This window comes from Musa acuminata, chromosome BXJ3-11 (assembly GCF_036884655.1).
Source record: "Musa acuminata AAA Group cultivar baxijiao chromosome BXJ3-11, Cavendish_Baxijiao_AAA, whole genome shotgun sequence".
NCBI lineage: Eukaryota > Viridiplantae > Streptophyta > Magnoliopsida > Zingiberales > Musaceae > Musa > Musa acuminata.
This window is the reverse complement of record NC_088359.1, coordinates 6467643-6489657: the sequence shown is the minus strand read 5'-3', so window position 1 is coordinate 6489657 and position 22015 is coordinate 6467643. Positions and strand designations below refer to the sequence as shown.

General features: G+C 40.9%; 4 protein-coding genes across 5 annotated transcripts; 1 reads left to right on the top strand and 3 right to left on the bottom strand.

Moving 5' to 3' along the window:
• Positions 1-404: 404 nt before the first annotated feature.
• LOC103970678 (chromo domain-containing protein LHP1) lies at positions 405-4681 on the bottom strand. 2 transcript variants are annotated; one of them, XM_009384554.3, is made up of 5 exons: positions 4313-4678; positions 4133-4219; positions 3290-4012; positions 845-905; positions 405-758 (listed from the first exon to the last, which is right to left on the bottom strand). In XM_009384554.3, exons 1-5 carry the CDS (start codon positions 4546-4548, stop codon positions 711-713), a joined length of 1155 nt encoding a protein of 384 aa, XP_009382829.2. In that variant the 5' UTR covers positions 4549-4678; the 3' UTR covers positions 405-710. The 2 variants fall into 2 exon arrangements, with proteins under 2 accessions (XP_009382829.2, XP_018676499.2); XM_018820954.2 differs by having other exon boundaries at positions 3290-4219; positions 4313-4681.
• An 833-nt stretch (positions 4682-5514) lies between these two features.
• LOC135653358 (RNA polymerase sigma factor sigA-like) lies at positions 5515-10809 on the bottom strand. The gene is made up of 10 exons (XM_065175254.1): positions 10676-10809; positions 9854-10501; positions 8703-8901; positions 8509-8601; positions 8061-8189; positions 7569-7622; positions 7391-7468; positions 7239-7301; positions 6993-7105; positions 5515-5866 (listed from the first exon to the last, which is right to left on the bottom strand). Exons 2-10 carry the CDS (start codon positions 10489-10491, stop codon positions 5758-5760), a joined length of 1476 nt encoding a protein of 491 aa, XP_065031326.1. The 5' UTR covers positions 10492-10501; positions 10676-10809; the 3' UTR covers positions 5515-5757.
• A 2327-nt stretch (positions 10810-13136) lies between these two features.
• On the top strand, positions 13137-15792 carry LOC135652265 (uncharacterized). The gene is made up of 5 exons (XM_065173090.1): positions 13137-13335; positions 13417-14592; positions 14732-14905; positions 15096-15260; positions 15478-15792. The coding sequence occupies exons 1-2, from the start codon at positions 13137-13139 to the stop codon at positions 13641-13643; spliced, it is 426 nt and encodes a 141-aa protein (XP_065029162.1). The 3' UTR covers positions 13644-14592; positions 14732-14905; positions 15096-15260; positions 15478-15792.
• Positions 15793-18067: 2275 nt separating this feature from the next.
• On the bottom strand, positions 18068-20029 carry LOC103970675 (F-box/kelch-repeat protein SKIP25-like). The gene has a single exon (XM_009384551.3). It carries the CDS (start codon positions 19612-19614, stop codon positions 18289-18291), a length of 1326 nt encoding a protein of 441 aa, XP_009382826.3. The 5' UTR covers positions 19615-20029; the 3' UTR covers positions 18068-18288.
• Between the last annotated feature and the right edge of the window lie 1986 nt (positions 20030-22015).

Here is a 22015-nt window from a genome sequence, read left to right as displayed (position 1 = left end):
GAATGGCATTACAATAGAGTATATATATATATATATATATATATATATATATATATATATATATATATATATGCCATTACAGTCGAGTATGGAATTAATATATATATGCCATGAAATGGTTTAGCAATTTACCTGTATCCTCGTCTCTACTGTGCTGAGGAAATTGGCTGGCACGGCTCCCTGTGAGGAATCTACAACAAGAATAATTTTTTCCTGATCCATCCACTGACAAATAAACTAATGAACAGAGATTAGAATCCAACCTTGATTAAGCTAAGATTTCTTTCTTGGATTAATGAATCAACGTATTGACAATTAAACTCTGGTATTTAACAAAGTAATTCTTTCACTGCAGATCTAATAATATGAAATCATACATCATCCTAATGGCAAATTCTGTCGAGTGTGCAGAACCTTTGGATCTATCAGTGTCTCAAAATTGGATCATAGAGTTATGTACACAACCATATAGCATGTAAGGGATACAGACAATATCTGATTCTGAAACACAACAGCTGGTTGGTTGCCGATGTTGCAAAAGAACACAAGCTTAGAGCATGGGAGAAGGCAAGAAAACTAGTTCAAGTCGGAGTAATGTTCTACATACAAAACTGTGCCGAGAACAAGGTTGAGGCATCAGGAACCTATGCATCATGTTCTTCAGCTCCAGCAAGCTTGATGAATGAATATTCAACCCTTTTATGAAGGGATCATTGATTTGGACTATAGCGAAGATGTTGCTCATAGAAACTGATTAGCTGTCACATTAAAAAGCTTGATTGAAACATTCAACCAAATGTCTGGAAAAATACACCAAGGAATGAACAGACTATATGCATCATACCAATAATGGGTTGGTAGCTTTTAGTTCTTTGTCATCCACGAATACTTCTTTTCCATCAGATCTATACAAGAACACGAAACAAGTGTTAGATAATTGACAATGGGAGTGCAGAGTGTTGCCTGCTATTTTTAGCAATTACACCTGTAAACATTATTAGCAGATACATCAGGTTCAGTTCAATGAACCCAAAATTTCTGATTCCTTTAAGAAAGAGATCAAATAGAAACACCAAAATTTGTGTATTTAGTATGGATAAATGAAAAGTAATGATCCTGTAAATGACAATTAAAACATAAAGGAACTACAGAATTTCAATTTAGCATATAAAAGCTACCAACAGTCTGAAGCAATTTGATAATCTATTCTAGGATTAGTTCTTCTAACCTTTTCGCGTTTGAATGTACAGGAAATACAAGCTATGACAAACAAACATGGAAAAGTTTAATGCATGCCACTACAACCAAGAATCAAACAGATCAGTCTATAAGAATAACTTATCTGCATAGTTAATGTTGGCTTAACCAGAAAAAGCAAGTTTCTGGATAGATCCAAACTGCCACAACTTGTTGGACCAAATTGACAATCTATCTCACAATTATTTCTTTCACATTGTCCACATTGGCAACTATAAAGTCCAGAATGATAATTGACATGGAAGCCAAAACACAAAGAAATTTTTTATGCATGCCATTATTATCAACAATCAACTAGGCTTCTCCCTATGGATCAAGGGGATGTTCGAATGAACAATAAAAACAAGTGAATAAGTAAACTAATCCCAAAATAAAATACAAAAATAATATTTAATGTTTTGCAGTGGAGGTTCCATGAATTACCCTGTGAATCTGTGATAAAAGAATCTTTCTAATGATCTTGTTTGTAAACTAATCAAGCAATCTCCTCATTTCACTAAAGCATTCACGATTCACTATTTCTCAAGCATCATACTGCAGCATCAATTTTGGTGCTAGTCCAAGCTAATTGACATGCATCAAGCTAATACATTATCAGGTTGACTAAGAGCTTATGCAGATACATCAGTATCAACATGCATCATGCCAACACATTCTGAGATGCCTCCAGTGCCATAAACCATTGACTAGCAAAAAAAATCCTCCTATTAGTATAGTGTATCTTAACAAACTAAGACATCTTTTGTGATCTTATGCATCGAACTCATATCACTTCAAGGTAAAACCAAAAGTCATTCTGAAATTATTGAATTGCAGACACTAAAATTTAAAAAGTAAAGGGCGCATCTCATGTTAAAAAAAAAATAGCAGCGCAAGAAAACAAAGGCTCAGATATGATAAGATTGATGGTTGATCAGACCTAAACCATGGAGACAAGGGAATCTTAGACAGCTGCAGTACGATGTCAGCTTGAAGAAAACACCAATACCAAAGAATATATAAACAGAATCAGATCTTAGAAGAGGAAAGAATTTATTATTGTCCAAGATAGGTAAATATAGGGATAATTGAACGAATAAAACAGTACAGAAGAGAAAATAGATGCTAGTTAACGGGGTTTGTCACGCTTCTAGGCACGGATAAAGATGTATTGTGAGAAGAACAGTAGCGGCATATACGGCTACGATTTGGCCTTTGCCAAACAACACAGTGATGACGCATGACAGAAAGGTATTGGCTTGCCCATGCCTAAATTATTTAATTCTTGCTAATTGAGTTTTATATTTAATTAAGGAGAGAAATAAAGAGTAACAGATAAACAAAAGGGATGTGAGAGATACCAAGCCACCTAGCTACAAAAAGTTTACAAATTATCATGATAAAAGTTGCACAAACAAACTTCTGATCATACATAATCATTGTTCAGGTAAAAGAGGACAACTGTTTTTAAATATATCAGGGAATTTCAACATAGATTAAAGGAAAGACAACCATTTATTTGCAAACCCTAACAATTCAAACACAGCCACTTTTATTCATAAGTTTGAGGTCTTTTAGACTCTTTATAAAGAATAAGAAATGTTGTCTGAGGATGTTATATCTTGAAAGCAGTTATTATAATCAGTCCTATAATGACTACAAAATCAAGATAAATATCATAAAAATAGAAAGTACAAATCAAACTCAATTTCTAAACTTAAATGTGGCATCAAGACTCACCAAAGTCCTAAAAGGAACTGATCCCAAGACATGAGAAATTTAATCCTCCTTCTATAAACGATTAGACACCAATGCTATTGATGCTGATATAATTATCACATTGCAAACTGCAAAATTACAAAAGGTTCACTGCAAGATGTGTTTCAGTTAAACCTTCAAGAAAACGCCAAGACAGAAGCTTGTTATGTTCAAATTTCTTGGTAAAACTTTAGTAAATATCCAAAGTAATGGATCTAGATTCTAGATGAATAACTAATGCAACCACAGTGATGACTTCAAAAGAGGTAAAGTAGCCACTTCTACAGAATCTCACCTTAGAGCCTTGAACGTTATAGACACTTGCTGCACATTGTTTGTCACGGAAGCAAAGAAGCGAACTGGCACTAGGAGCTTTGTGATTGAAGGTGGCTTTCCAGTATCATCCAACTTATTCTTGTTGTCTAATTCAGAAACAACGTTTTTATTCCCTGATTTCTCACCTTTGCCACCAGATCCAGTTTCCCTCCTCACAGATGCGTTCTGTTGCTCGTCCCAATGACCTGTTGCAGAACCTTGCTGGAACCTCTTCACACACCCAGATTTCCTCCTCTTTGCACCGGTTGCTACATTGCCCTGAGAAGCCTGAGTACTTTCAACCTTTGAGAACCCATCCATGGAACCGTCCTCCTGCCCCCCAGAAGGTTTCACAGAGTCGTGCCCATTGGTCTCTATCTGATCTGCTGAATTAAGAAGCTCCGGGTTCTGTCCATCACCCCGTCTACTTCTAGAAGTGATCGCCTTGACCTTCTCTGTCCTTGTCTTCTTTTTCAAGTCTCCTACCTCCTCGTCCACAACCACTCTCTTTCCAACTTGCTCATGGGTTTTATCAGCATCTGCACACGCCACCGCCGTGCCACTGGCACCATTCTGAGTCGGTAAGTTCTGATTCGGTGCCGTTTTTGATTCCTCGGTCTCGATGGAGCGCTTCTTGTGGGCCGCCATGCCATACGGACCGCCGGGCCTCCGCTTGCGTTTCCGCGACCTCGGCGACCTCGACCTGCCCGCCCATCGGAAGATCTCATGTTCGCCAAAAAAAGAAAGTAAAAGATGTACAACAAGAAGGAGAAGTCCTCCACAAAGAGCTATTTTTTTAAAGCGGCGACGGGGAAAGGCTGACCTCTCTTCGAATGCTTCGATGACATCGGCACAGGATTGAATGTTCTCGAAGGGCTCCCAGGTGTTGGCAGTCTCCGGCCATCCTCGCCTTCGGTCCAACAAGAAGAGGGCTGAGCAATCCACGCAAAAATCCCTAAAGGGTTACAAACGAGGGGGATTGGAGAGAGAGAGAGGTTCTTACCATTTGATAAGGTATTGGATTTGACCCTTGCGCACTCGCTTCTTCCTGATGCCTTCGATCTCGTAGAAACCTTCCTCCAGTCTCGGAACCTCGCCTCGTTCCTCCTCCTTCCCCAACCTCTCCCCTTCTTCTTCTCCTCCTCCTTTCTCCTCTTCTCCTCCGGCGTCGCCGCTGCGCTCCTCAACTCCGTCGCCTTCCTCCACCGTAGTTTCGGGCTTCTTCTTCCCGCTCTTCATAGGGTTGCGGATGATTTCCTTTCTTGACCTCCTCACTCTCTCTCTCTCTCTCTCTCTCTCTCTCCTTCTGCGCGTTTGCGGAGGCGTCGTTTCGCTGTCGGGTGTCGTGAGTGCCGTTTGATGTCGGATGGAGATTAAATGCAGTATCATTGATATTTCAAACTCGGCTTAGTAATTTAGGCTGCTATATAAAAGCATACATATATACGGACTGACGCTACACAGTGAGATAACACGCGTGTGTCTTACGTGGTAGATCAAACGATCAAAGGCTCTTGTGTGGGCGTATCTCCTCATCCAACGGTCACCCTAACGCCGCCACGGCGCGTAAGACATTAGCATGAAGCCTGTGGAGTTTTCGCTCACCTCTGCAGTCTCTCTCTCTCTCTCTCTCTCTCTCTCTTACAAGGGTTTCGGCCAGCCATGGCGGCGACTCCGACGTACGCTGGCGGAGACGACGACGAGGTCGACGTCGTCGCCTTCTTCTTGGAATACGAGATCCTCTCTGGCGTCTCGGGCCAGGCCTTCTTCTCTTCTTCTTCTTCCGATTTCTAGGGCTTTGAGGTCTGGAGGTCGTCGAAGAGGCCCCGGTTTCATTGGGCCCAATAGGTTGTTTCTTTTCCTTCTTCTCGGACGTCTTCCCGTTTCTCGCAGTTTTTAGGGTTATCTCTTTTCTGCTCCTTTCTTTACCTTTCGATATCAGATTTGGGTCATTTCCGAACAACATCTTGTTTGCAACATGAAAAGTTTGGATCTTTTCCTGACAAGTTTCGATGCTTCTATCGATTGATGTATTCTCTTAATCTACATTTTACAGAATCAATAGCATACATTCTGTGAGTGAAACAAACCTCAGAGTCAGATCTAATTACAAGAATATTAGGCCAACCTTTTCTATATTTTTCTTACATCTTAAGGTAGGCATGCATAAGAATAGGCCATGTCAGAGAACAAAGACACAACAAATGAAGGAAAAATTCTTGTGACAGTGTGTATATCTAATTTGCCTTCACATTAGAACTCTCCAGTCAAGCATGTACATGTATAAATACTCCTCGGTGTAAAATAAATTTAGAGATGCAGTTCTCATACAATACGAATCGTTTCAATGTTCTAACAAGATTGCCTCCAATTTTCTTCTTCTTGCCGCATGTGTCCTGTTGTTTTCATATGCACAGGTAAGTGTGTGCCAAGCCAGTATAATGTCGTTCATTGTTTTACCAACATTGCCTCTAATTTTCTTCTTCTTGCCGCATGCTTCAGCTTCTCCATGGCAACAAGCCCCACTTGCCTGACACGCTCTCTTGACAAACCAAACCTAGTGAAGAGATCTCGGCTGTTAGCAAGTAAGCATCGAGAACACATCTCATTACACATGCATGTTTGTGAATTGCCAAGCCAAATTCATGTATTGTGTCATCACCACTATCACACTTGTCTGATGAACAAATGATTTATGATGTTAAAATATGAAGAATAAACCACATCAACACCTTCCCCATCATTACAGGAACTTATTGTCAAGGGATATATACCAACTCATGATCAAATGTAGAAGACCATAGGTGACAGTTGAAATAGAGATAATACGCATGCAGACAAGCATCAAGAGAGTTAAACTAACACTATCATCCTAGAACCTTTTTTCATCCCCCCAGCAAGGGAACCAAAGAATCTTCCAATTTAGAGTTTAGAGACCTTTTCTTTTTTTCCCCCTTAAGAACTTATATATATCTCCCTAAACAGTTGACTTCTATACTTATCCCTCTGAATTCAAGTTTAATATATATTTGTATCCTTGCAAAACCTATAAACTTGCCTTAGTTGAAAGTCCGTTTGATTTTTATAACGTCACTTAAAATTCATTATGATGATAAAAATATTAGTGTTATCTTAGCCATTTTTTAGGTTTGTATATCTTTTGCATCACACTGGCTTATGGCATCCACAGTCAGAAGTAGGGAAAAATACTTTATTTCCAAACTTTGCAAGGACACTCCATTTCTTAGTCTTGCATGACTAGTTTGGAGCATGAAAACACTTCCCTTACTTCTTAGGGGAGAACTTACAAAACACGTCTATGTGGTCTACTGACATGATAGTGCAAGAAAAAGGAGTGGACAGAAGTAGGAGTTTGGTTAGAGCTTTAAGTCCAAAATTTTTAAGATGTTACTAACTAGTATCGATTATTTGAAAACTTAACCGAAGCATGAGGTTTGAGCTCTTATGCACTGTTGCAATGACTAGCAAGGGACCTATAATTCTGAGACTGCAATTCCAGTAAAAATAAATACAATTTCTCCTATCAGTGGCAGAGGCCAAAGAAAGCATGCTCAACATGCATTCTCTTCATTTAGAGAACATGCTCGTATCAGTGTCCAAATTGTAAGTTCAGAACAAGCAACAAAAACTAGATATTTATTTGACAGGAATATACTACTTACTTTTTGCCGATATCTTCCCATGTATGACACTCATTGTCGATACCATGATAGAGGCTTATGATATCTCTCTCTCGGTTGCTGAGTGTCATGTATAAGAGCTTGTCGACCTCATCCTGACAAAAAGGATTAACATGTGAATACCATGATTGCATGAGGGAGATATATCATGAAATCTTGTTTAGTAATGAATTGCTTATTATAATGGAAGATGGGCAATGAATGGTAAAAGCAGATTCTTTCAAGTACCTTGAGAGACCATTCCTCAAAACCATGCCAGGGATTGTTTTCGAGGTTCCTATCTGCAATATACTGGAGGGAAAGAAATGGTGTTATGAAACAATGTGAATGGATAAAGATAATAGATATTGCATGTAGAGAAATCGAGAAGCAGTACTTACACTGTGGAGAGTCTTGCCAGGAAGGCCATTCAGGGAGGGGAAGGCTTCTCTATCGATAGAAAGTACTATACTCGCAGCCTGCATCTCTAACCATTTAATGTGAGGAACAAACTAGCTACTCACAGGATCTGGATCAAACAGAAGAAGTGCATAAAATGGATGAAAACTAAACTTATACCTGTGTGGCATTCCTTACTTTCTTCTGTGACATGTTCAGGGACTCGGCAAGTTTCTGAAAAGGAGAGAAGTTAGTCCCTTGTAAAAGAATTCTACACAAAGGTAAACTCCACTTCTACACTGATGCCTTAATACTGTAGCAAGGTTTATGTAAATTGATTTCCCTACCAATAAGATTCCTGATCTGAATATAAAAATTGTTATGGATTTTAGTCTTGGGGATTGAAGAGAGAGAGAGAGAGAGAGAGAGAGAGAGATCACTGTCATGCTCAAGACCATGAAGAAGAAAAGCTAGTTACGACCAGTGTTATTAAAGCTTGATAAATCAGAACAGCCAAAATGATGATGAAATGACAAAAGAACTGGAATAGCATGAAAGGTTATCTTGATTAATTTTGACCTAAAAAATGCCCAGAAACAAGATGTTGCAATAAAACAGGGCATCAAAGTAAAAAGGGAAAACCATTGAGCAGTATGATAAAGTTTAACTCACGTCAATTGATGGTGCAATTCCCTTCTCTTCCAGTCTGATCTTTGCATGCCTAATTGAACCGAGTCTTTCATGTAAATGAGCAGGCAGTCTTAAAGTCCTGGAGTTCTTGAACAATGTTCTTGTGACACCCTGGTAAGAAGAAAGATTTCTTCACTGAAGTCTGGAATCAAATTGATGTTCAACAATAGACTAAACAATTGGACCAAATAAGCATGTATAATAATGCTGAAATAGGATCTTCCATGATATAAGGCTCAGAGTTTGAAGGATACTGAAGAGTACATGTCTAAAATCTTATAAGGAGGAAGCACCATGGCATGAAGCAAAGCTTGAGCTATGAATTTATCGTTTGCCTTGTTATCATTTCTGCTCGTGTGTATACAAATTCAGCTGACCTCCATGATCATTCATGTGTTGAACTGTAAAATATTACAGCTAAACAACTCACCTGCCGTATCCACCAATACACATAAGTAGAAATTTTAAAGCCCTTGGAAGCATCAAACTTTTCTATCCCACGAAGAAGCCCAATCAAACCACCCTGCGACACAGGCAATTAGTTTGGCAGTAGAAAGACTTGTATGCCTGTGTGAAGACATGTAAATCCAGGACTACTGTAAAACCAGTAGAATGGAGGTTTACCTGGATAAGATCGGCCATTGCAGTCCCCATGTTATCATACTTTTGGGCAATAGACATCACCAGACGGACATTGCTCATCGCAAGCTTCTCCCTTGCCAGAGAACACTCGATCATTTTTGTGTGCAGTTCAGCACGCGACATCCTCAGTGAAGAAGCCAGTTGCTTGTCGGTTGGCTCATATCCCATTTTTTCCTTCAGCCTGAAACCAAAGTAGTTCAGTCATACAATAATCATATCCCATTTTTTCCTTCAGCCTGAAACCAAAGTAGTTCAGTCATACAATAATCGGAAGAGGAGGAAGCAACAGCAAGAAAATGACAATAACATGTGGTCTCATCTACATGATTTAGAAAGCCAAATTGAAGTTGATTGTCTTAGAAATGGTAAGCTGTGACCTTGTTGTAAAAGAGAGAACTTCAATTATATAGAACAGGTTTCTTAGAGAGAAAAGTTGTATTAGTTAGCAAGAGGAGGAACGAAGAAACAAAACTCGTTCCATAGATAGACTAAGGCTATGCAGCTGTTCGCTTGTTCAACCTCATCAAATGAATATGTTCTGTACTTATAAAAGAACAACCTCTCCTAAGCTCCAAATACAGGCTAAAGGCACACGAGTGGTTTAACTAGTGCTATTGAACATGAGCACAATGGTAATTGCACTAGATGAACAGATCATTGCTTCATTTCTTGTTTGATTAACTAAAATAAAGCTATAAACAATGATGTAATTTGCAAAGTTCTTAGTCTTTCTCGATGCTCAAACAAACATAAAATATGAGATGTTAATCAACAATTTTTCATGAGAAAAAACTACCTACTTTGACCCGACCTGTACTCCTCTATATATAAATGAATGGCTTCTACAGTTATAAAAGAACAATCTCTTTTAGGACATTATGTGCTAATAATGCTTCAAAAATAGGCAAAAAAGCACTCGGTGGAGCTGACAAGTTTAACAAGAACAACTATTGGACGAGCACAATGGCAATTGCACAAGATAGACAGGTCATTGGTAGATTTCTTGTTTGGTCAAGTAGAATAGAGCTAAAATGAGGATGTAATTTGCTGAGTTCTTCCTCAGTCCCTAATGTTCGAACAAACATAAAACATAAGATGGTAAATAACAACTTGAATGAGAAAGAATTACTTACCTTGACCTGTGTTCCTCTACACGCATACCAGCTCTTATTTTCTTCGACAGATTCACGACCTCTGCATGTGTAAGCAAGCTCTCACTGACGGTTCCTCTGACATAACCACTAGCATCGGAGTTAAGCAGCTCAGGGCTAACACTAGATCGAAGCTGTGTCACTCTGCTTGCAGGTGCCATGGCATCCCTATGACCAATACATTTCCTTCTCGAAATCATTCTCCTCTCGCGAGCAGATATCCCGGAGCGAGCGATTTCGGGCACCCGGCAGCCGTTTCCAGGAGCAGCAACAGTTGTCATCTGCGTGAACGGGAGTTCCCATTGCTTCTCCAACATAGATTTCTGTAGCAAGATGAGGGCCTCCAGAGAGGATTCGAGATCACTAGGTGAAGGGGCCAAGGTATGGACGTGCTCTTTCAGTGCCTTGATGATCGGTACGTGTCTGGTCGGTGGGGCATTCGGCCTGAATGGGGAGGGCTTTTGTGCAACTACGACGGACTTCGTGGAGGCCGCTGGAAATGGCAGCGTAGTTTGATCCAGAATGGGGAATAACTTCTCGGCGAGGTCGGTGGGACAGAATGAAGAGGTCAGAAGCCTCTTTCCCGTGCTTAATCCAACGACTGCTGATGTTGCCATCATCCAGCTTGAACTGCAGATTGATCACAGAAACATCAAGAACGAGCCGTTTTCCACGCAATTACCAACACGTACGACCTAAAAGGGCGGAAGAGAGCAGACGGATGGAACGATCCGCACGAAATACCAAATCCAATCGGCATCCGATCTCTATAGGAGAGGGGGATTGAGAAGGAAGAGGACGCACCAGAGCGTGGCGATCGCGGAGACGAGCGGTGAGAACTGAGCGAGAGGGGAGAAGCTGCTGCCGACGTGGTGGTTACTCCGTCTCTCTTCCTCCGGTATAATGTGTGTGCGTGAGCAAGGCAGGAGATATGGGAGGGAGTGGCGCCATTGGTTGCAGGAGATATTTGGCGCGCGGCTCGTGGTTCTTGTGGCTCCATGTGGGCGCCAACCCGACGACCCCAAGCCAAAGCTAATGCTTACGCCGTCGCTCTTGATTGAGCTCGAATCCGGTTTGGTTCGATCAAGATAGATCTGATTCGAGTCCAATCTGCACTCCAGCAGAGTCCTGATCTAATTGGGTCCATCTGAAACCCAAACAGCATGTTATGTTGTATTCGTAGTATAGTCATTTATGTGCTACAACTTTGATACTTCTGCTTCCGACAAAGTACTACTACATGCAAAACCTACACGCGTAATACGGAGCTTACTCTTTTACTATTCACAATCACTTTATTATTTTATATATTTTTTAAAAATTAATAAAATAATATTTATTATTCATAATCCTTTTAAAGTTCGATAATTTATGTTTAAGCCTCCATAATCTATTTTTATTCAGAAGCATTCTGTGGAGGATATATCAAGAAGAATTTACTCAAATATCTAGAAAGAATCATGAAGAATATACCAAAAGGAATATACTAAAATTTGAAAAAGAATCATGATCATAAATAAACTAAACCAATTTATTCTACCAAATTGAACTTTAAAAATCTCTAAAATTATCATGAATTGAGTAACTAATAGAATAACTATTTTTATCATGTTTTAATTACTCGTGAGAGTTTGAGATGAGTTGATAAATTTTCTAGTGTTATACTTATAAATGAGATGTATTACACTCAATTGTAGAATTAAGATGAAAAAAAAACCGAAGTTGGAATATAAAAGCCTCTAAATCAACAAAAACTAGAAAAACTAATAAAATCACTACCTTATATTATATTTTTATCTATCGTAAACGGTTTAAGAAGAGTGAACAAGCATTATCGTATTTTTTAGATGATTTTATAAAAAAAATTAAATCAAACTTGAGTATATTCACTTTCAAAACTTATATAAACTATATATTAGTGAACAAAAGTATTGCAGTGGTTAGTCAGCACGGTTTAGTCTGCGAGTTGACATCGGGAATCTCTGGTTGAATGAGTAGGATGATGAGGTGGCTATGCTTCTTCAGCGTCTCGGGCAAGGGTTGGACCGGCAGGGTCAGCTAAGTCCCCGCGAGTGGCTAGGGGTTGGCGCTCCGAGGGCTGTCGACTTGAATGTCATTTGTGGTGGGATATGTCCTTTCATCCTTGGAGTGGTTGGCAACCTTTCTTTGCGATGTGGGTGCGCTCTTGAGATGGGAGGCGCAAGCTGGTGTTGGTTGGGATCCGAGCCGATGGACCACCCTCTTCTACGCATTAGATGACGACTTTGAGGTGAAGACGCCCGCAGCTCGGGAGTGACCACCTCCCTGCAAAACGGTCTGGGTGCTTCTCGACTTTGGCCCTTCCGACGAGCAAGTTAGTCCAGTTCACCCTCTTGTCCCTTTTTTTAAGTTGATTATGTAATCGAATATAACATGGTTCATTTAAGCATAAAGTTTATCAAACTTATCTTAATCTATTAATATAGCAAACAAATATTATATTAATAACATTAATAATGACTCTGTTGTATTTTTTAGATGATTTTATAAAATAAAATTTAAATCAAACTTGAGCATGTATATTCACTTTCAAAACTTATATAAACTATCAAAATATATTTATAGGACAAGGGAATATTTATTCGTTTACCATCTTAGGGCTACCCTAGCATAAATTATGAAAAGCATCCTATGGAGTGTTTTTTTCTATTATATTATCCATAATATTTAATATTTTTTACTTATTTATTTTAATTATTAATTAACCCTAAATAATAGAGATTTAATTATTCTTAATTAACTCTCCACATGATTTGAAGAGAAATTGAACCACATACAATCATCATCATCAAATCTGGAATTGGTGCAGGAAAAGAATAAGATAGAGGATGCTTGTAAGGCTTCATCTCTTACTAGAAGTGTCACTTTCTTAACCCAAGTTAGATCACTTTGGTGCAAGGTGTGTCCTTTGGTCAGTGATGAGGTGACTGTTTTGCACCTGACTAACGAGGATGGGGAACACGGAATGCAGCTTTTCAATAGCTTATATGTACGATAGCCTTGTTGGCCCCTTTAACTTGGTCTAACCCGACCGGTCCGAGCCGATCGAAGGTGGGAGTTGGGCACGTTAGAAGTCGGATCAAGATTGGACGATTGAGTTCGCCCAGCCGGACATGCTTCACGCCAGCAGTTCTGGCGGCACATCGGAACGCTCTCCGACGATTCAAAATTCAAAAAGACATGATCATGACTCGCGGCACGAATCACCATGTCCACCTACCATTAAATGGAGGTGAATGTGGAAGCCATCTTCCATCCCCGTCGTCTAGAGAGAGCGGGAGAGATGGCGTCGGTCGGCATGGGAGGCTTCTATCGCCAGAAGAAGAGAGGAGGAATCGCCAAGCCCACCCTAAAGCGGAGTAGCACCGGCAAGTCCGCCGCCATCGCCTTGTCCTTCACCGATCCGGACCAAAGCCCCGTCCTCGGTACCCTATCTTCCACCCCCAATTTCTTGTACTATGCATTACATTCATCGCCGATCTCGTCCACTTACGACCCGATGGTAGGGGCTATTGCGGAGCACGGGAAGACAGCGTCGGCGGCGGCATTCGAGGAGGAGAGGCTGCGTCAGTTCGATCTGGACATGAGGTATGGCCCCTGCCTGGGACTCAGCCGGATGGAGCGGTGGGACCGGGCGGCCGCCATGGGGCTGAACCCGCCGGGTGATGTGGAAGCCATCCTTCTGAAGTCGTCCGACGCCGCTGCCGATTGCCACTGGGAGGGACGAATCTAATAATTAACGAGCAAGTAAAAGAGAAAAACCCTCTTTCAAGAAGAGAAGCATGTTGTGAAGAACAAGTTTGGTACCCTTGTGGTGATACAGCCACTGGCTGTACTTCCTGTAGCTATCTTTCAAATGCAATGAAGACTATGAATGGAAGTGAAGACTATATTTACGCAGATTTCTTTGTTAGATGAATGCAATTGGTTTGATCTAAGTAAATGCTTTACTACTTACTCTGATCAGCACCTGCTTGTAACGAAACTTAATGGTGGATTTGAATTGCATGCAGATATCACAAAAACTGAAAGAAGAAGAAGAGAAAACTCATGAGATACAGTAAGCTGCAATCTCTAAGCAAAATACCAATTACCAACAGAGATCTTCCACCCTCAAAGAACCTGACGTAGCACAAGCAAAACTTTCTCGTCAATGGGCCGAGCTCTGGTCGAGAATTGACGCCCCCGTGTTTGACCCGCCCAAATCACCACGTCGTGTCCGATACTTTCTCATCTCTCTTCGGCACACCCGTGTATCGTACCGTATTTTTATGGGATAACTACGATGGGCCCCGCAATGTTGTGAATCGTCAACCAATCGCGATAAAACACGTTGTTGGAGAAGGGTAAACGAAGTTTTTTCTTTGTGATGTTCTAGATTTCTTCGACCTTTAACGGCACAGAAACGCTCCACGCCGCCCGCCAACGACCCGAGTGATTTCTTCGACTTCTTTTTCTTCGTTTTTCCTGCCGTTGGTGCGTTTATGACCCTACTTTTACTCCCCGATCTCATTCGAGGTGGATTGCCTGCTGTTTGGAGATCGAAGTTTGGCGGAGGATGGAGAGGGAGCGGAAGGTGAATCCGGGCTGCATCAACGCCTCCAATCCCTTCCATGTGTGTGGGGAGTACTGCGTTCGACGATCTCACGGATCGAATCCCCGAAGTCCCTTACTCGACTTAGGTTTTTTTCTTGAGTGTCATCATCGCTTCTTCTTTTTTTCCTTCAGATTAATCAGCAACGACAACAAAATCGCAAGTCACAACTATTTGGGGTCGGCTGTCTGCAGATTATTCATGCTCTTAAATTTTCTTCTTCGTAGCTGGCGCAGCAGCTCAAGTTGGGTATAGACGTAAGGAGGATCGAGGGAATATAGCGGCGGAAAGAAACGTGGCTCTTTCTTGCCCGAACGCGGCCAATCCATACCATCAGTGTGGGGGGTACTGCTCTTCAAGAAACCCCACCGTGAACGGACAAAAGAAGGAGAAGAGATCAGGTCTGCTTCTTTTTCAGATTTCTTATTTCCACTGAAATAAGAAAACTAGGTGCTCTGTTGCTGTTCGATTTCTGATTTCTGTGAAAAATGGAGGATGGAGTACAACCAAAAAAAAGAAAGAAATACAACTGTTCCTTACTTTTGACTTATTTATTGTGTTATGACATTCTTGTCTTTGGGCCTATTGCAGCTCAAAATGGGGGGATTCATAAAGAGAATCAAGGGTTTGCAATTGTTGAAAAAAATGTCAATCCTTCATGCCTGAATTCAAGCAATCCATACCATCGGTGTGCTGAGTATTGCTCTCCAAGAAAATCTTAGGAGGTGAAAAGTCAAAACAAGGAGAAGAGATCAGGTCTACTTCTTTAGACATTACCAAATTTTGTGATTCCAAAATTTTGGAAGAAATTTAGGTGCTTCATTGACTCTCATGCTTCCCTATCAACTAGGATTGATGTGTTGGGAATTTAGGATTTTGCTCAATTTGTCGATTTATTTCAGTTATTTTGTCTGATTTCATGTACGAGAAGCTTGACTTCATCTAACTATCACTGTTTGTTTTCTTATTTCAGTGGAAAATGGTGTGAAGATGCAGGATAACAGGATGGTCCAGAGAGAACAAATCCACCATAATTGTGTAAATGCATCCAATCCGTACCATAAATGTGTTGAATACTGCTTTCAGAAAATAAGTCAATTGTCATAGCTAGTGAAGGAAGAGAAATTATGTTCACTTCCTTTTGTTTCCTATTCTTAGATTCTATCTTCTGAAAAATTTGTTAGTTTTATGAACCTTTTATTTTGTTGTCAATGTTTGCCTTATGTCCTTGTATTAACTTGCTTGCCTAATATATGTACAAGATAAGCAACTTCTCCTTAAATTTCAACTGCAGATGACTGAAAATATCCATGTGGACTATCAAGAAAATTGATATTAAGTTGAGGTTCATTTTCCCAGAAAATATATCTTTCTGGAGAAACTGACTTGTAACATGAAAACATGGAAAAGCACATATAAGGTCTTCCTTCTTGTTTCTCACATTGGTGCCCTTGACAAAGGGAGGAGTAAAGGATATGAAAAATATTTGATAGATATGACGAAGCTGTTGTCAAACTTTTGTGCCTTATGTTACTGTTATTCTTGAAAAATATTTGTTAGATGTGAACATAATCTAGGATATGAGATTCTTGCATGAATTTTTGACATAGTTCAAATGGAAAGATGCAAACTCGAAAATAATATTGCATTGGGTTCCGATAAACACCAACAGTTTCCATCACTAGGTATAAGCTTTTTAGGCATACTCATTTGATCTGCCATTTAAACCCGACTTGACTGTATGGAGAGGAAATTTGATATGGACATGGAAAAGATTGTCAAGTGTGATCAAGTAGTTGACTTGGAAATAACTTCTCTGTGCCAAAGGCAAAAAGGTTCAGAAATATCTCCATGAAGACAAGATCTAAATGCCCACAAATGCATGATGATTGGGCTTGAGCAGCAAGTGATGCATATGGCATGATAAAGTGCTATATATAAGCAACAACAATGATACAATCATTGATGAGAATATTTGCTGATTGGTGTTCTTGCATCCTGCATCATCGGTTGGATAAACAAAGTGTATTTTAACATTGGTCATGTATTCTAACTTCTGTAAGTTTGTTGTTGCTGACACTGAAAGTGCAGTTTAGGTGAAAATAATATATGGTTAATCTTATAAATGAAAAGTAGTTTTGCCAGTGTATGCAGGTTGAAGTGGCACCAAGTTTGTTCCTTTCATCTAACTTCTTGAAGTTAAGAATTTTCTTTCCTTTGTATTTGTTAGATGCATATTTTGTGTCTTTCATGTCTATGCATGGATGTGTACATGTATGTGCTTGTGTTTGAACCTTTAGGACTATCTTGTTTGTATTTAGATACTTGGGTTCACAAAGGACCGACAAGTGGTGCATAATTACTTAGTTGCACCCTTCATATAAAGAGGCTGTCTACTCTATTCTTCCAATAGACTCACCACTAGAGGTGCTTTGTACATGGTGTGTATAATGTCTGATTGAATACTGCAATTTCCATGTCACTTAATTCTGTGTATAGAAATTTATTAGGCAAGTCATACTTTTGCAACCTGCATTTTGTCCCCAAAATGATAATCTAGAGAAACCTGTGTTGGAAAACCTTACTTTTTTTTTTTATTTTAAATGAATTTATGACGATCATTGTTTATAGTGCATATTGCTATCATCAAATTGTTGTCTTGTAGATCTCGTCTATAATATAACTCCAGGTGGTATATCAAGTATTCTGATTATACACTTGATCATTTAGAAGGCTCAATTTTTCATAATGTTCCACCAAGTTTGTACTGGGTATGTTATATATGCATGTATGGTATCATTATTTCCCTCGCTGCTGCTCTCTCTTCTGTGGCTGTTTGACTGGAAGTCTGTGATGTGCAATTACTACCCATCAACAAATAAGGGGGGAATTCATGTTAGTTTTGGAGACTTTGCTAATGAGCTACCTTTGTGATTGACCCATCTCTTCTTGCATGTAGAGAAGTGCTATGTATGCATACTTCAGCTTACAGTTTAGTGACAAACTTATCCTTGGTTCAGAATAAAACATTACTGTTCCCAAATCTTCTTTGGGTGCTCTCACGAATAACCACAAACATTTCCTGCACAGTTCATTATATACTGCATGAATGTGTTTTGCCAGTCAATGAAATTACAATGCTTCAGATAGATGTATTCCTTTACTCAATGGCGTGCTTGGAATGTCGAATTGCATGGGATGCGTTACTTTTAAATCTTTTATGAGATTTGAACTGACATATTTTTCGTTTTGCTATGGGCAGAATAAGTTTCAAAAATAGGATTTTCCACCTTGTTTTTATATATATTTTTTAATATAAATATCGATCTGTTGATTTGTACTTCAACGCCATCAGCGTTTCATACAAAGCTTCGGAGGATATGTGACGAGAAAAATGCCAGCAGGTCATATTCAGTGGAGATGTTATATTGTATCAGAATTATATATCTATGTGTATTCTGGTCCATTCAAAGTCGTGTGGGGCACATGTGAAGAACAAAGCAGCGGGGTTTTAACGTCAAGTTGTTCGGTAGAAGAAGCAGCAGATGCTAATGGGACATGTGTTGCAGTGGAAGATTAATGCCGTTTGCCATTACTTTATTGTCAGTGACGCTAAAAGCACTCCTTTGTCTTCATGCTCCCGACCCCGCCGATGCTCATTCGCATTGCACGTGCTTGACTGGTCAACCCTTTTTTTTCCGAAAATTTGGGAAAAAAATTAAAATGAAGAAGGGAGAATAATAACCAGAGCCGATGGATGCGGTACGGCTCATGGATCGAACGGTCAGGAGGACCCGCTCGAGCTTAGCCTGGGCAGCACGTGCACCGCGAGCGCCCGCTTCCCCTCCGGCGGTTCCACCACCCATATCCGCGCCGGCGCCATGGCCACGTCGACTACCACCATCGCGCTCCCATCGCCGCACACCACGCACGCCCGCCCACCTCCCACCGCCATCTGCGCCGCCCCCTTCAGCAGCTCCGACTCCGCCACCGTCGTCCAGCTGTCGGCGTACCAGTCGTAGGCCTTGAGGGCGCCGCTCCGCTCGTCCACCACGTAGATGCAGCCGCCGCCCTCATCGTCATCATCTGCTGCCGAGGCCGCGGGACCGGTCCACCCGGCCAGCATCCCGGGGGGCATCTCCTCCCATCGGTCCGCCCGGATGTCGTACACCGTCCCCTGCTTCGCCGCCCGCCCCCTCACGTTCACCATGCACAGCTTCCCCCGCGACGCCACCGCCTCCACCGCCTCCCGGCTGAACCGCCCGTCCGGGAGCTGCGCCACCCGCTCCCACCCTGCGATTTCGCCGGCCGCCGGGTCCCACCGTTCGGCGGAGCGGGCGACGTCGGTGTTGTAGTCCGTGCCGACTCCGGAGACGAGGTACACCGCCCCGTCCGCGGCCCCGGCGGCGCACCATCGGCGCGGGGCGTGGAGGGGCGGGCCGAGGCGCCAGCGGCGAGAGGCCGGGTGGAAGACGAGGGGCCGGGGGAGGGCGGGGACGAGGCGGTGGGTCGTGGCCGCGAGGACGACGAGGTGGCCGGCGACGGCCACGGACTGGACCGAGAGGCTGCGGGCAATGAAGGAAGGGTGCTGGAGGAGGAGCAGGCGCAGCGGCGGGTGCGGCGGCGGCGCAGGAAGCGGTGCCCATCGCGCGGCGATGGGATCGAAGCTGTGGAACGAGACCGGGTCGCCGCCGGCGTCATCGGAGGGAGACAGGAGGGCGAAGATGGAGAGGAAGGGAGGGAAGGAAGGGGAGTATAGCAGGCGGCGCCAGGAGCGGCAGACGGAGAAGAGGAGCGGAGCAGGGAGATGGGCGATGCAGTGCTGAGCGAGGTGGTCAGGCAGTCCCGGCAACAGCGGCTGCGAATCCTCCTCCTCCTCTGTCTCTTCTCCTTCCCCCTGCCGTCGCCCAGCCGAAACGGAGGAGAGGCAAAGCCTCGAACGCTTGGTGGCTACGTCGTCGGTCATATAGGAGAAGAAGGTGTTTGCAGTGGAAATGGGGAAAGGAAGAGGTGGGGGTGGGGGGTTGCTTCGCGCCCCTCTGACTCTGTCACCGTTATGCAGGCATGCGATATAATGGCTGCTGGCTGCCACAAGGTGATGGTCCTCCATGCTATGTCAAAGGCTATCATGCATTCACTCATCGAGTTAATTACATATTTTTTTATAATTAATTATTTTAATATTTCTAATTTTATATTATATATATATATGTTGTGGAACTAAAAGTGAATAATTTAATATGATACGAATATTTGTGGGTGTGACTATTAATATTAAGGATGTGTGGAGAATTAGAAATTATCAATAAAAACTTAATTGCTCTTTAATCAAATAATATTATTTCTTGTGTATGTTAATGGCCACAAAAAGAAAGAAAAAAAAACCTCTCTAAAGAGCTGCAGGCGGGAAGAGAGTCTTCCTGCTGGACACGGACTTGCTCTTGCGGAGAAGCAAGCAGCATCGGCGGCGGCGACGCCGAGTTCAGACATTTCCCATGGCTGGGAATCAGTCACAGGTTAAGCCGCCTCCCACGCACGAAACGTTGCTAGCACCCACAGAACAAGAAAAAGGGCATACACAAAGGCGTAAGGAGTCAGAAGGCAGCTTCTTGGTGGTGGTGTTATCGTTCGTGGCCTTTCACCATCCATCCACCGGCCCTTTCACGTCCGGCCTCGTCTCCTCCACCTTAAAAGAGCCACCTTTGGCATTTATTGTGTGATGGGTTGTGGCGTCACAGCATCATTCCACAAAAGCTACTTTTGGCATTTATTGGGGAGGGGGCAGAGGAGGTGAGTCCCCCTTGGACATAGTCCCCCAAGTCTCATCACATGGGGGACTATTAAAGAGGAAAGAGATAATTTTAATATTAAAATAAAATATTCAATGATCGATCATAAAAATATATATAAAATAATCAACGTAAAATTAATATGATATAATAGTTTCTTCTAACATCTTAAAAATTTAAAATTTTCATGAGATCAATTATAATATCTCAAATTATCCTCAGTTAAATATGACTTTCTCTTATCATATAAATTTTAAAAAATTTATATATATTTCTTTTATCCTCTCTAAAAATATAAAGCAACATCTCTACACATCCTAAAGTGAAATCAAAAAATACCAAAGAGTATAGTATTATTCACATCTTATTTTTCTCTCGTTAAAACTTAATATAAAGAAATCGAATCTTACTTTCCAAGATATATCTTACTTTTCTCTCGTTAAAATGAGATATTTATAAATAATTAAATCTTAATAATTAATTTTTTTTCTTTAATAAGAACTTCTTCTTATATTAATATTATTTATTTCATTAAAACATTGGCTTCAAAAATCCTAAATTACTTGTTACAGTTCGAACCGTATGCTAATAATAAGTTATATGAATATTTTTAGAATTTTTTTTAAAAAATATTTACTTTTCAAATTGTATTAGCTCTTACTTTGAAAGTTATGAAACAATACTCCTAGTCATGTGAAAAAAAATATTTTACTCTATTCACTAGACTCATCGTCGTCCATAGCCCTCGAGGATCACCTCGGCTATTAACCCCCGTCAACCCAATCATTATACACCTGGCCTGTGACTCTCACACGATATGATATGATGAAAGCATGTACCCCCTCCTCTCTCTTCCCCTACAATCAACAGTAAGAGCACACGGGTTGTGCCCTCTCCTTTCTCCTCTACGATCAATGACACTAGAGGATCCGAGAACAATGATTAAACTAAAGTACTTTTTTAATAAATACAAAAGCCAAACATACAAAAAAATATTGAAAATAACAACAAATTTTGTATACTAATGCTTTATTTTCATGATGTAAAAGATCATATCATTAATATAGTTTTTTATTAACTTTTTAAAAATATACAAGCAAGAACTAGCAAGAAATTTTAAGAGTATGGACATGACTAAATATAAGACTCAAGATTGAAATTAAAATGGGATCCTATTTTCTTAGTTGTATTAGTCAACATATGATTAGTAGTTCATATATATATATATATATATATATATATATATCATGGCGATGTAAGCAAAAGGTACGACAGCAGAGCTAAGTTATTGGAGTCTGGAGACGAGCACACCGCCCCATGAAATGCGCCGGCCATGTAGTTGATATTTTAATGAGCGAAGGAGTGGTAGATCCAATGGCGGACAATGACGCTTCCTTTTGGCATTTAAAGAGCAAAAGCCGGTGACCTCTCCCTATCCTCCTCTATTTTAATCTCTTTTGGTCCCATTCTCTTTCTCCTCAGTCTCATGTTTCTTCCTCCTTCATCATATACTTTCTTTATCGATGCAAATGTGTACATGATATGAGACATGATTTATGTTTGTGAGTGAGAGATGGATCAAACCCCAATAATATATGTCTCGTAAATATGTGGTATGCATAAATCCTAATATTTTTTATTAAATCTAAAAGTTCAAATTCGATTTGTCTTACGAATGTGATATAATTTTTCGATCGAAAGAACATGAAGTATTCCATTGGT